Raw genomic sequence first — 13,537 nt, 5'->3', positions numbered from 1 at the left:
CTTTTTGGAAAGCCACACAGGTCGGTAGGTTTTGCTGTCAGTGTCTTTGCAATATTTTTCTAACGAGATTGTATCTTCGGCAGTCTTCCAGAGACCTGATCACTTCCAGAGCCTGGCCAGCTTAATATGGCTTCACAATTCAGACAATATTTGCTTTGTTTGAATCAGGATCAGAACTTGAAAGTTCCTAGATAAAGGTTTCTTTAGGGATAAGTACAGGAAGTTGAACATTTAATTTTTATAGCTTTTTGGATTTCCGAAAGTACACATGAAATATACTTTTGAGGAGTATGATTCTAGGACCACAATTGTACCTTCATTGCCATTTATTCTATATTTGTGGCTGGAGATTGGGAAAGAGAAAGTTGTCTGAATCTTTCAAACATTTCCTGCACACCTGTGTCCCTATGTGTTTAAAATTCTCTCTGGCCTATCTCAGCAGTGAAGGTGTTTTGTACAAACAGTGACAACAGAAAGCCAAGCATGGCGATACCTGCCTGGAATCTCAGCGAGGTCGTCAGTGACATAACAAGTCCAAGGCTCTGTAGAGCGTTCGTTTGAGAATGGAAGAGAGTAGGGACCAGACAGCCCTTATTTGGAGCCAGCAACTTCGTACACAAAGGCAACTTTACACAAATTATTTTCCAGATCCCTCCAACACTTTATAATCAGTTTCACAACACACCGGAGACATTTCAGATTAGAAATTAAACCTCCAGTATCTCCTCACACTTCCTCAGTGGCCAGCGTTTTACGGTGTCCTTGGTCACAAAGCGGCACAGGAAGAGAACAGAGTGGCCGTCATTCACATCCAGCTTTGGCACAGCAAGGGCTGTGGGCCGTCTGTACCTGCTCCACCATCACTGTTTTGCCGTGATGTTCTTATGTGACCCATGAGGAGGCGGGCTCAGATGGGCTAAGTGGCTGCTAGAACTGAGTTCCATGGCTGAGGGTAGAGTTAGCACTCGAACTGTATGTCGTTATACTTATGCCGGATCCCAGACTCTGGCCACAGACTGCGGTCACCGCTCTGTCCTAGCCCTTAGTGTTCAAGAGAAGATATAAGCAGCCAGGTTAGCAGAGGCAGCAAAGGAAATGCAAACAGGTGATAAATGTAACACCCTTCACCTAACGAGGCGAGCATGGCCTGTCTGCTAGAGATTTTGCAAAAAAAAGAAGGAACTTCTTGAAGAAACTCGAAGACTGAGTTGTTACGGGAAGCGGATACCTGCCCTGTGTGGAAATAGGGCAACAGAGGTGCACTAAGTCTCTGGCGCTGTGCTGCATGGACTCAGGGTGCCTTCCCTTACTGTTCCACGACTGTTAGACCAGGTTAAGACCTCTGCCCTTTCCGCTCTGATACCTCACTCAGTGGACTTTTACAAGAGTTGTGTCCTAGAGGGCTTGGCTCACAGAAGCCCGGAAATTACACACTGTGACTTGGAAGTAATGAGCAGAGAAGATGGGGTGGGGAGGGAAGATGGAAGGAAGATGGAGGGAAGAAAGGAAGATGGAAAATGCCACTGTGCTGTCTCAGGGAGCCAAGCCTCTGTGGGAACTCAGCAGGAAGTCCAGGCCCAGGACAATCCTTGCACAGGACGCTGTATCCCGACTGCAGGCTGTCTTCCACCAGACCTGCATAGTGCCAGCTGAGGGGAGGGCAGCAGCAGAGGGAAAGATGTGATCATTCTTACAGCACTGTAGCGTGGGCGAGGGCAAAGCAGAACCCGAACTTGGACCCATTTAGTCAACAACGTCGTGCACACAAGGATGGGTTGCCAGCGTTAAGAAACCTGCTTGGGTCTTCCAGGTGGGGCAGCCTGAAGATCAGACTAAGCAAGCGATGCCTCCCTGGCAATCTTTCGGACCAAGTTGCCTGGGATGTTTTAGGGTATTCCTACCCCAGGAAGCCCAACGCCTTCCGCGTTGTCCTTCATTTGTCTCTGAAGCTAATGGGAAATCATTGGATTAAAACGAGCGTGGCAGAAGCGCACAGAACCACAATATGAGTTTAAGGGAAATGAGAACTGGGTACGGAAGGCACCCGAAGCCCGGTGTTATGAAATGAAATTCTGTTTCATTTCCAGTGATTTCCTAGGTGAAATTAGGTGACTGTCTGGGTAGCATAACGACGGTAATGAGGAGAACTGCACATGCTCAAATAACATACATGAAGCCTTAATAAAGAGCGAGAGGTACTCGCGGGAGCGCATTAAATCGAGTAATAATTTATTATTTAGAGACCTCTACCCATTTACTCTGCTGATTTTTTTTAAAGAATTGATTCTTGCTGTAAAGTGTACCATTTTTTTTTTTTTTACAAAGAAAAAGGTGGGCGCGTTCTGTGTGCCTGCTCGCAGCTCGGTGCCATGTTTGGGTGCCCAGGGCTGCCTCCCTACCTGCGAGGCTCCAGGATACCGTGAGGGGAGGCAGGCGCTGACAGGCCTCTGTCTGTCCTATAGGAATGCATTGCAATTATTTCCAATCACAATTAACCTGATTAGAATAATGGACAGGAAGTGTCCCTCTGTAGCTAATGTGGTTTGGCATCAGCTGACTGAAGCCCTCTGATAATTTCTGCACAGATGGTTGCTCTGAATGCGGCACTTTTTAAATTACTATTTGCACGGTCTCTTGGTAGGCCAAAACCTCGACACCGACAACAGACCTCCCTATTAAGGTGGACGGCGCCAGCGTCAACATCACAGCTGCTATTTATGATGAGATCCAACAGGAGATGAAAAGGGCCAAGGTGTCTCAAGCCCTGTTTGCCAAAGTGGCTGCGAACAAAAGTCAGGTGAGTGGTTTTCTTTTTCTAAAAAAGAGCAAAACAGAGGGCTGGGACTGCTCTCCTTCCCCTCCAATAAAAACACATCTGTTTTTATAATAATAATAACGGTAATAACCCCTGGGGAGCCCATCATGTTCTGCCTTCTGCCCCATGGCTTTGCTGGAACTCCCCCCGGAGCTTGGAGTAGAGACAATGCCAGAACCTGGCTGCAGTCTCTGAAATAAAAAACAATTTTATAATAAAAAATCAGGGGTGAAATAGTCCCCCCTCATCCAAAGTCTGCTGCACTCATTGAAGAAAAAAAAATTGTTTGTTGGGAAGCAGATCATTTTTTTTTTTTAATTTAAAGGCAATTTGGCCTGTGCGTAACACACACACCCCTCCCCCCCTTCCTTGAGACCACATTTAACTAGGACTAGTCAGTCACCTTCCTATTCCCACCAGGGCAAGGGCTGATTTTGCTCTAATCACTACTTTTGCTCAGCCCCAGAGACACCTGGCCATTGTCAGGTGTTTCGTTCACGTGTAGAATACAGTTGTTTTTCCAGGAGGAAACAGATGTGGGGCTTCCAGAATAAAGTGCTAAAATCTTTCAGCAGGAAAACATAGCTGCCTCCCCAGTGAAAGTGTTCAGCAACAGGATGGAGGGGAGCGCAGTGCTCAGGGGAACAGCACGCAGATGCTCGGCTCTGCCTCTGAGAGCAGCAACAGTTGACATATCCACCCTGCTTTAGCTTGTTCAAGGGGGGGAGGTCCTGCTTGAGGGCCCCCTTCTCTAGCCAGAAGATAAATAGTTCCTGCAGGGTGCAGAAATGGAAGCTAGCTGCAGCATAACTCTGAGAGCCCTTTGATTTTTTTGAACATGATTTCCACTGTGCTTTGCATAGCAGATGTTTTCTTTCCTACATATGCAAATTGTAAAATGGCCCTTACCCTCTCCCCAGCAGATCTGCTGGGTTCTGTAGCTACTACTGTGTGCTGTAGTACCGAGTTCCTACTGTGTGCTATAGTACCAAGTTCCTACCGTGTGCTATAGTATAGAGCTCCTACTGTGTGCTATAGTATAGAGAGTTTCTACTGTTGGCTATAGTACCGAGTTCCTACTGTGTGCTATAGTACTAAGTTCCTACTGTGTGCTATAGTACCGAGTTTCTACTGTGTGCTATAGTACTAAGTTCCTACTGTGTGCTACAGTACTGTTACTGGCTGTCACATTCCTATTAAGCAAGGAAAAGTTCAATAAAAATTGTCCCTAAAATGATAAATGTTATATTTAGACTAATTGTTTGCAGGTTAACTTTTTTTTGAGTTTTGCAGTAACTTATTTTCAGTTTTTAATAAGTGAGAGAATCCCAAAGGAGTTTGAAGAGGATTGAAACGTTCATTTCTCTTTTTGCTTTCCAAATGACTCTGACTCCCTCCGTCAACCAAACTAGTGAACCAACTTTGCTAAGATCCTGTCCAACCGTGGGATGAGCAGGCCCAGAAAAGAAAGCACGCTGGAGCCCCCTACACTGTTAAACGCATAAAACCCCCTGTACCACATGGCGAACTCTAATGAGAGCCGGAGCTGCTTAAGAGCTGTTAAATGCTAACGCCACTTGGCAGAACTACTGTGCCTTTAATGGTTTTCCACTGGGTAATAAGGGACATATGCGCGAATGCGCAGTGGGTGTCAAAAGCTGCACAATTGATTCTGCAAACCCGACCCTCGCTTGCGTCCTGGATGCAAATCTCACGGTTTTACCTGGTCCTTCTTTTGTAAACATCTTTCGAGATAAACCAAAGACCAGAGTCCGGGAGCTTGGTTGACGGGGCCATGGGTTCCTGTTGACATAGGATCATGGCTGTTGGAATCAGCGAGGCCTCCATCAGCCTCCCCCAATTGTCAGGTGTCTGATTGAGGGCTGAGTTTGTCTGTTGGCAGTTAGCAGTTGTGAGGTCGCCCTGAGAATCCAGTAGTTCTGATTCTGTAAACTCTGGAAAAGCATTCCTGAGAATTATATTCCAAAGGATAAAACTGAGCTGAAGTAGGGATGAGAGTCTTGGACATTCCTCCTTTCTCTTCAGAAGACTGGTCTCTTTCTGATTTTTGGACAGAGAACCCTACTGCAGATAGCTGACCAAAGAAGTATTTCAGGCATGATACTTCTAAAATAACGGGACTGCCAAACAAGATAGCTTCAAAGGCAGCTCAGCAAAAATAGATAATCTACTAAGAAATGCCGGTATCTCCCACAGCAGACCCGCTGATGGGGTGGTTCACGTATTTCATGTACATTTACCGTGTGTATATGACGGTCAGCCAGACATCCCCTTCCCACGATGCATACATACCTCATTAGGCTGTGAGAAGATATCGAACCATGCTTTTCTCTTCTCCTCCATGACCTTCTTGATTTCTGGCATTTTTCTCTCTGAGGGCTTGCGCGTTCTCAGGGTAACTGAGGAGGTAAATACCTCTCTGGGAGTCTCCACTCATATAGAGTCAAAGGAGTGAAACCTTCAGTTGGGAACTCTTAAGAACCAGAGGAGCCTGGGAGCTCTGGGGTTTAGGGTTGGGTGGCAGTCCTCGCCTTGATTAGAAATTAACTTTTAAATCGAACTGAATCATGTAGTAGATCTGTTCACTCCGTGGTGTCAATTGCTGAAATCAGTTATTAAGGATAATAGGGAACACGGCCCTTTATGTTGTGGAAGTAAAAGTTTTGGGGGTGACTGGTCAAGCTGCTCTTTGAAGGCTTGGGGGTGGGGGCATTTGGGATGGAGCAGAAGGTTGAGCTGGCTGTGGAAATCAAAGCTTAAGTCTTTCATCTGGGGTGAGTTGCCTCCGGTTGTGTCACGGCGGGGCGGACCCCCATCGCGTCTCCTAAGTGGCTTCTGTCTGACTCTCACCCCTTTCTTCCCGGGAGAAAAGTCAAAACACATAAAGGAAGACAGAAAGACCGACCTGTGCACGCATGCTTCGCCTGGTCCTCTTCACTTCCAGCCCCGGGTCAGTCTAGTTGCTAGGATACCACAATGGCCAGTGAAACACGGTGAAGCGGTCCTTAGCGGGAGTCAAACGGATGCGGGACATTATCTGCGTCGCGTGTGTCCACAAGACCACAAGGCCGATGTGCAACAGGGGTACAAGTGGACCCAGAAAATCCCCTCCCTCCTCAGCGGCCTCCATCCCTCTCCATCCACCTCATCCTTGGGTTTGTGGATCTCTGACATCCGCTTCTTTCCAGGAGCTTCTTATTAGCTGTCATCTTGGAAGTGAGATTCAGAGGAGAGAAATGAGTGGGCTGTCTCCTCCTGTGGTCCTCCAGGGAGGCCAGGTGTCATGGCAGCTTCTTCAGCCACCTTCGAACAGAATCCATCATCTGCTTAGCAGACTCTTGACTATCGTTGACCCCAACCCTGCTCTTTGCCGTCTTAGCATGCTAGCTGGTAGAGAGCTGAGAATCATTTGAGGTTGCTGTCTTTTTGAGAGAAGTGTGGATCTCCATTTGTACAGCCCAAACCTAAGTTTCCTAGTAGGCTTGGGTGAGGAGAAGGATGGACGGGTTTCATCTTAATTTCCGTTTCTCCTTTTCTCAGTTAAACAAATTGATGAACAAAGACGCTGGAGGGATGCCCTTGCTTTCTGTATCAGAGAAGCTGAGCTACAGTGTCCAGATGATGATGGTGATGGAAAGGCCAGGCCCAGGGGCTGCTAGCATAGAGCAAAGGAGGTGACTGGAAACACACAGGGACCCAGAGGATGTCACTGAGAGGATGTCCTGTCCACCCAGGTTTGCAGATGCCCAGGGATCCTGGAACGTTTTCCTGGACATGCTAGGCCTGGGAGCTTCTGCAACTATAACCAGAGGGAGGGTGGGAAGGTCTTCTCCCTGGTGCAAGAGCAGAGGAGCAGGCAGAATGGCGAGTCCTCCGCAGTCAGAGAGAGGAGAGGAGTTTCTGGGATCAGTAAAAAGCTCTATTATGTATTTCCATAAAACCTGTGTTCTGCATGTGAGCAGGTTACAGTGTGTTCATGCTGCATATGAGTGGGTTGCAGTGTGTTGGTACTGCATACGAGCAGGTTGCAGTATGTTCATGCCATGTGTGAGCGGGTTGCAGTGTGTTCATGCTGCATGTGAGCAGGTTATAGTGTGTTCATGCTGCATGTGAGCAGGTTATAGTGTGTTCATGCTGCATGTGAGCAGGTTATAGTGTGTTCATGCTGCATGTGAGCAGGTTCCTGTGTGTTCATGCTGCATGTGAGCGGGTTACAGTGTGTTCATGCTGCATGTGAGCAGGTTCCTGTGTGTTCATGCTGCATGTGAGCGGGTTCCCGTGTGTTCATGCTGCATGTGAGCGGGTTGCAGTGTGTTCATGCTGCATGTGAGCGGGTTGCAGTGTGTTCGTGCTGCATGTGAGCGGGTTGCAGTGTGTTCGTGCTGCATGTGAGCAGGTTCCTGTGTGTTCATGCTGCATGTGAGCGGGTTACAGTGTGTTCATGCTGCATGTGAGCAGGTTCCTGTGTGTTCATGCTGCATGTGAGCGGGTTCCCGTGTGTTCATGCTGCATGTGAGCATGTTATAGTGTGTTCGTGTTGCATGTGAGCAGGTTATAGTGTGTTCATTCTTCATATGCACTAGAATCAAATAGATTCTCTATATAGACCTCTACGCCTTGTTACTACATTTCCATTAGCAATGCATGTTCTGAGTTTTCAACTAACAACTCAACAAACTGTAGTTTGGTTTTCCCATTTCTTGTTCCCACACCACCACCAATGTGAGTTGATTTTTCCATATGGCGTGATAGTCCAATTTCTTTCTTTTAGATATGGAAATCTAGTTTTCTCAGACTGTTTTCTAATGGTTGGTGGGTTGGTTGATTAAGAGGGTCTCAGAACAGACCTGGTCTTGAACTCTCAGTCCTCCTCGCACTAAGCTCCCAGGAGGCATAGCCTCATTTGTGTCTTTTGCCCTCCTAGTTAAAGATCAGTTGTGTATGTTTAGATCATTTCCCAGCCCTCTATTCTGTTCCCCCGCCTGTGTGCTTGTGTGCACAGCAACACTCTGTAGCTTTGACGACTGTGGTCTGTGACAAGTGTTTATTCACTGATTGGAGGTGCTGGAGGTCAACGCCAGGACCCTGCGTGTGACAGGCAAACCCTTCATCACCGAGATACAGATTGTCATAATTCAGGAAGTATGATGTCTCTGACCCTTGGCTCTTTGGGGACTTTTGTAGTTCCTTATGAATTTTAGAACCTGTTTCTCTATTTCTGTAAAGGATGTAATTGATGTTTGTTTGTTTGTTTCCTGGTGTGAGAGACTGTATCGGGTTCTCATGCATGCCAAAAGGGTGCTCTGCCACTGAGCCGCGTAGCATCGGCCACTGGTTTCTGATAGGGATCGTATTTATTGATGGAATTTATCTGATAGGATGTATTCATTGCTTTGAGTAGTGCAGACATTTAGAAACTATGATATAATTCATCTAGCAAAGGGAACACTTTCAGGTGAGAAAGTAAATTTATAAAATATAAGATGTTTCCCTTAGTTTCATTGGGGTAGTTCCTTAGCCTTTATTGCTTATGTTGCATGTGATCAAACTGTTGCCATCTTGTATCCAGTCACAAGCAATGATTTGATATTATTTTATGGTACCTTTATGGAGATAGCCAGGAAACACAGGCCAGAAGGTGCTACACCTGTGATAAGTTGGCTCCTCTGTCTCGGGGCTCCTGGTTCTGTCTGGCTGCTTACACTCAGCAGGGGCAGGTTAAAATGATGAGGGTAAATTTGCCGGTATCCTAGGGCCTTTGAGATGGCCCATCCCAGAGCGGTTCCACAACCACTTGGGTGCTCAAGCCAGCAACGAAGACTGCAGGGGTGATGTGTGTGAAATCCCCGCTCACCGTTATGCCCGTGGAATACCGTGGTCCCTGGAAGCCCCAGTCGATGAGAGCGCTCAATGGCTTTTTCATCAAGGTGGCCCTCCAGTTGCTGCTCTTCCTTCTCTTGGCATAACCTGGAGGATTGTGAACCTGTTTGGGAGTAACCTTCCCAGAGGGTTTGTTTTGATAGCAGCCTCATGATGAAGAATTGTCTTCTTCTTTTCTCTCTGTTTTATGGCATAAAACTGATCCTTTTTTATTTGTTGTCATTGTTTACTGGAGTTGTTAACTAAAGGCTGATGAAAATCGATCACGGTACTCATGCATTTCCTAAAATCGGAGTATCTTTAAAGTCCGTGCTGGCGTTGAGCTCCCTCTTTTCTGTACTTTGAGCCAGATGTCTTGCCTGTTGATGGCATGGTTCTTTAGGAGACTTGGGTGACTTTGAAGCAAACTCGGCTTCCTGTTTACAGGCCCTTCTCTGAAACCTCACCAGCCCAGTGGGGAAACACATGAGATGTGCCATGATTCTTCCAGAGAAGAACGTGGGTGCCTAGGAGTGTTTCCAGCCGTGTTGCTGTGGGAACTGTTTTGTTGTGTTGTTCTCATAGGGTCAGGGCAAAGGAGGAAACAAGCTAAGGACCTATGATGTACCCTGTGAGATAGTATCCCCTGGCGGTCATGTACTCCATCCAAACCATGCACCTTTTGTTAGTAAGGGACCGGAAGTCTCGTGGCTGTTTTCTGTTTGATATTGTAGTATGCATACTTTGCTGTTAATAGATTTCTAGTATGAATGGGGACTACAAGATTTCACATTTATTCTTTTGCACATATATGAATGAATGACCTTTTCAGCTGTGTGTATCCATATATGCGTGTGTGTGTGTGTGTGTGTGTGCACATTTACACAAACCAGCAAAGTGACTCTCCACAGACTTGTGTAATTGAGCATATTCCCGCCTATTTGTGGCAATAAAGGCAACACATTCTTATGTAATCCCCTCTTGATTTGAGCCCTGCACAGCGGAGGTGAAAGAATTGTTCTGAAACAAAATTTTCATTACTCTCAATTACAGACTCAATCTTTGTAAACGCATCCGCAGCAAGGCGAGAGAGCTGCTTTAGGCAGCCCAGAGAAAGCTGAAAATTGGTCCCTGGGAAAATTCAGGGTAGGACTTAGTATACAATTTTGGAAACTAGGAAAAGCAGCGGATAGATCGCTTGCACTTACCTGACCAAAGGTAAAACACAATTAACCTTGAACCATAACGAAATGCTCAGTACGTTTCTTGTTTTCGGGTTCAGATGACTTCCTCATCAGAGATTCACTGAAGCCCTTGACAGGTCTCCCCCGTTATCTAGCCCCTTATCTATTTTGGCTTTCTTGATTAGGTTATCTTGAATCATTAGGGGGTTATTTATTTTAATCGACACTTATTGGATTCATGAAAAGAGAATTCAGCGACGAGGAAACAAGAGCAGAATATTGCCTGGCTCATTTCACACTTCAGAAGAGTCTCACCCAGCTGAAGAGAAACCCTCTCCCAGTGACAAAAGTTTGTTTGGGGACTGTCTGTGCTTCCCTTAGAAAGCGAACTGTCTGTGGTTAATAATATGAATCTCCTCCGAAGACACTCAGAAAACATTTCCTCTCGGTTACATATGCTGACATTTTCTGTATTGGAGATGTGGGTGAGGGAATGGCCCTGTTGCGTTCCTGCAGCAAGAAGCTTGAGTCATTCCCAGGAACTGTTCATTTGCTCATTCTCCCATTCATTAGAGTTCCTAGAGGGGCGGAAGGGTGGGACTTCCTGTTTAGAGGCTGGGGTTCGCTCGCCAGTGCCCTGCAGACACATTGGAAAGAAGGGTAGTCACCAGGATGAGGCCCTGCCTTCTGGGATCACCCAGCCTCCCTCACTGGGGGCAGCATTGGTTTTGCGGGAGACCAGAGCAAGCCAGGAGCTTGTGTTTAGTACCAGTTTGTATTTATTCGGTGATAATGTAGAAACGGAAAATTTGGAGCTGTTGATGTGGCTCAGGGGGTAGGGGCACCGAGAACCCCAGGACCCACATAGTTGATGGAGAAAATCAAGTCCCATGATTTATCAACCTCTTACCTTCACACATGTACACACACACACACACACACACACACACCACACACACACACCTCACACACACACACACCTCACACACACACACACCTCACACACACACACCTCACACACACACACATACCACACACACACACACACACACACACACACACACACACACACTAAAAAGTAATTAAGAAAAAAATACCTGGGAAATATGTCATAAGACCAGAATATATATACGCACACGTGTATATATATATTGAAGCAAAATTCCAGGCTGGCCTAAGCCTTCTCTGCATCTCCCTCTGCATCCCCAGTGCTGGGATACTGTTGCTACTGTTACAAAGAAGATGTAAGGAATGGTAGACGTGGGAGTCGTGACCTGGTATCTTGTAGGGAAACTTTGCCTCTTCCTGCAGGACACAGGCATTTCAGGACCATGGACAGGACACACGGCTTCTAATCTGCTGGGTTCCCCACCATTTCCCATATCCCTTTGACCCAAGGTTTAGAGATTCCATTTCAATTCTTGTCTGATGAGTCGCAACTCAAGCCAGGCCTTATTAATGTTCTATGTGTGACCTCTGTGGTTCCTTAAGAATTCTCAGCTTGTGGTGACTAAAAACAGGAATAGGCGTTGCCATTTTCCACATGGGCATTAATAGCAAGTCCGTACAGGTGCCCACATACCGAGAAAGCACTCAGAATTATGAGAGCAGCTGGTCAAATGGTTGGTTTGATGTTCGTGCCGGGTGCTGTCCTTTTCAGAGTGAGAACTCCCCAGTGCTGCAGGCTGGGCTTCACTGCCAGGCCATGTGTGTTCGGTTTAGGATCCACCAACATGGTCCCAATGTCAATAAATATGTCTAGGCTAAGTGGCCTTCTTGACTTTGTCATGCCCCCAAAGGACCCTTTGCTAAATAGAAAGAAAAGAAATGTGACAGGAAAACAAAGAAGAGAGGATTTCCTGACATATCCGTTAAAACGCCTTCAGTAGCTCCCAGAGCCTATAGAATCCAGCTGGGATGTTTTCATATTAGAGTTTTGCAAATTGGCCTTTCAGGGTCAGTTTTTGAAACTGGTGCCCTTCAACGAGAACTGACGTTGAGGTGGCAAAATAGTCCCCGTGTGCTAATTTCTATATAGCCCAGTAGTGCTATTTCATCTAGTTAGCACCTGCACAACATCTACCATGTGCAAGGAAGAGTATTCTGCTCCGAAGAGACTAGATCAAGACGCCCGGCCTTGTTCTTTGTCCAGAAGGGGCCAACCGTTCTGAAGAAGGCACAGCAGACACGCCCACCCTTAATCACATAGTGAATGAGTCTGCCGAGTGCTTGGGGCTCGGGTAGGAGTGAACAAAATGTCTTCACAGGAGAATAGGTGAAGCCTTGTCTTGAGCGCCTTGAGGAACAGTCTCTCCAGGGATCAGAGATCTGGACGGGAGGCCTTACAGCCAAGAGGGTAGCATGGCAAAGCACGGAGGTGGGAATTCGAATATAACACATGTCTCGGGGGACTGAACAAATTCATTGTGCCCAGAGAGTTGGGTCACCAGGAGACCTGTTGAGAGACTGAGCCAACAGGAGCCACTCGGGGTTCTTATCATCTCCAACTGTGAGCCGCTGGCCGTTTCCTTCCTGCACCTCATCAATACAGCTCTGTTTTCCAAAGTCCGTCTTCCAAAAGTACCCGGAGGGCCATCTCTTCAAGTAGGACAGAATCCTACCATATCATTTACAGTGCGGTCGGGATTGGCTTTGCGAATTTAGATGGGCAGGCAGCTCTCAGGGACGCGTGGATTGCAAGCAGATGATACTTTGATGAGCATCGCCTCACCTGTGGAGTTAGGGAAGGTGGTCAGGCTTGGTTTCTCTACAGAGGAAACCTGAAGAGATGGCAGGGACATAATGTTAATAAGTACTATTTGCTTAGGCTCTGAGGGTTCCAGAACTTTCAGCCAGTGGCTGAAAGGAAGCAGTCTTTGATCGGATGCCCCTTCGCTGGGTTCCAACTGTAATGGATTCTCTGGAGTCACCATACATAGACTCCATGTATGTTTTCACTGTAAGTTAGTTCTAATGGTCTCTCCAATTTTTAAACTTCTCCTTTTGAACTCATTTTAGATATAGCAAAAAAATTTTTTTTCTAAAAAAGCATAGAACTAACCATATTGTGTTGCATATCACCCCTGTCCCAATTTGTTTCCCTTAATGTTGACACTGAACATCACCGAAGGGAAATTGTTGAAAATAGTGCAGCTGACAAAGCCAGGAAATCCGCCATTTCTGTATCAAAAACGTGGTTCTATTGCCTTAGTTCTTCTACCAGTGCCTTCCTCTTGAATGCCCAGAGCTAATAGATGGTTTTGATTAGCCTCTGACTCCTCCTAGCTCCTTCCTCTGCCATCTCTGAAGGCTGCTGATTGGTCATTGCCTCAAGCTTCTCTGGGTCTGGATTTGTGGCTGCTTTTTCCTGATTGAGCTGAGATTATGACGTTGGGGGCAAAACTACCTTCCGCAAGACAGTCTTCCCTTTGTGGTACAGCATAAAACAGTGTTTGTGGTGTCAGCACGCTTCACTAGTAAAGCTGACCTTGACCTCCCACAATGATTAGTCAATTGGCCAAGGTCATTTCTCCCTTGTATTTCAAAACACCAACAACGAATTACTTTCCACTCATGACAGGATCAGGTAACAGATCATGAAGAGCAGAACCAGGGGACCCCATCATTTTTGTAAGGTTCCCCTTGAATACCCAGAAGC

General features: G+C 46.5%; 1 protein-coding gene across 9 annotated transcripts in view; it reads left to right on the top strand.

Moving 5' to 3' along the window:
- Nucleotides 1–13,537, top strand: part of LOC121445049 (DNA-binding protein SATB2) — a 176,676-nt gene that overhangs the window by 121,355 nt on the left and 41,784 nt on the right. For all 9 annotated transcript variants that reach the window (XR_005973869.1, XM_041647033.1, XM_041647029.1 and 6 more), the window contains one exon: nt 2,642–2,797. Coding sequence is in view for 8 of the 9 variants with exons in the window: in XM_041647033.1 (XP_041502967.1) it covers nt 2,642–2,797 (156 nt within the window). In the remaining variant the exon portion in view is untranslated. The remainder of the gene's footprint in view (nt 1–2,641; nt 2,798–13,537) is intronic.

The sequence above is a fragment of the Microtus oregoni genome, unplaced genomic scaffold (assembly GCF_018167655.1).
Source record: "Microtus oregoni isolate MIOR12 unplaced genomic scaffold, Mior012 000154F_ref0000087, whole genome shotgun sequence".
Lineage (NCBI taxonomy): Eukaryota > Metazoa > Chordata > Mammalia > Rodentia > Cricetidae > Microtus > Microtus oregoni.
The sequence above is the reverse complement of the archived record's forward strand: the minus strand, read 5'-3'. Positions and strand labels throughout refer to the sequence as shown.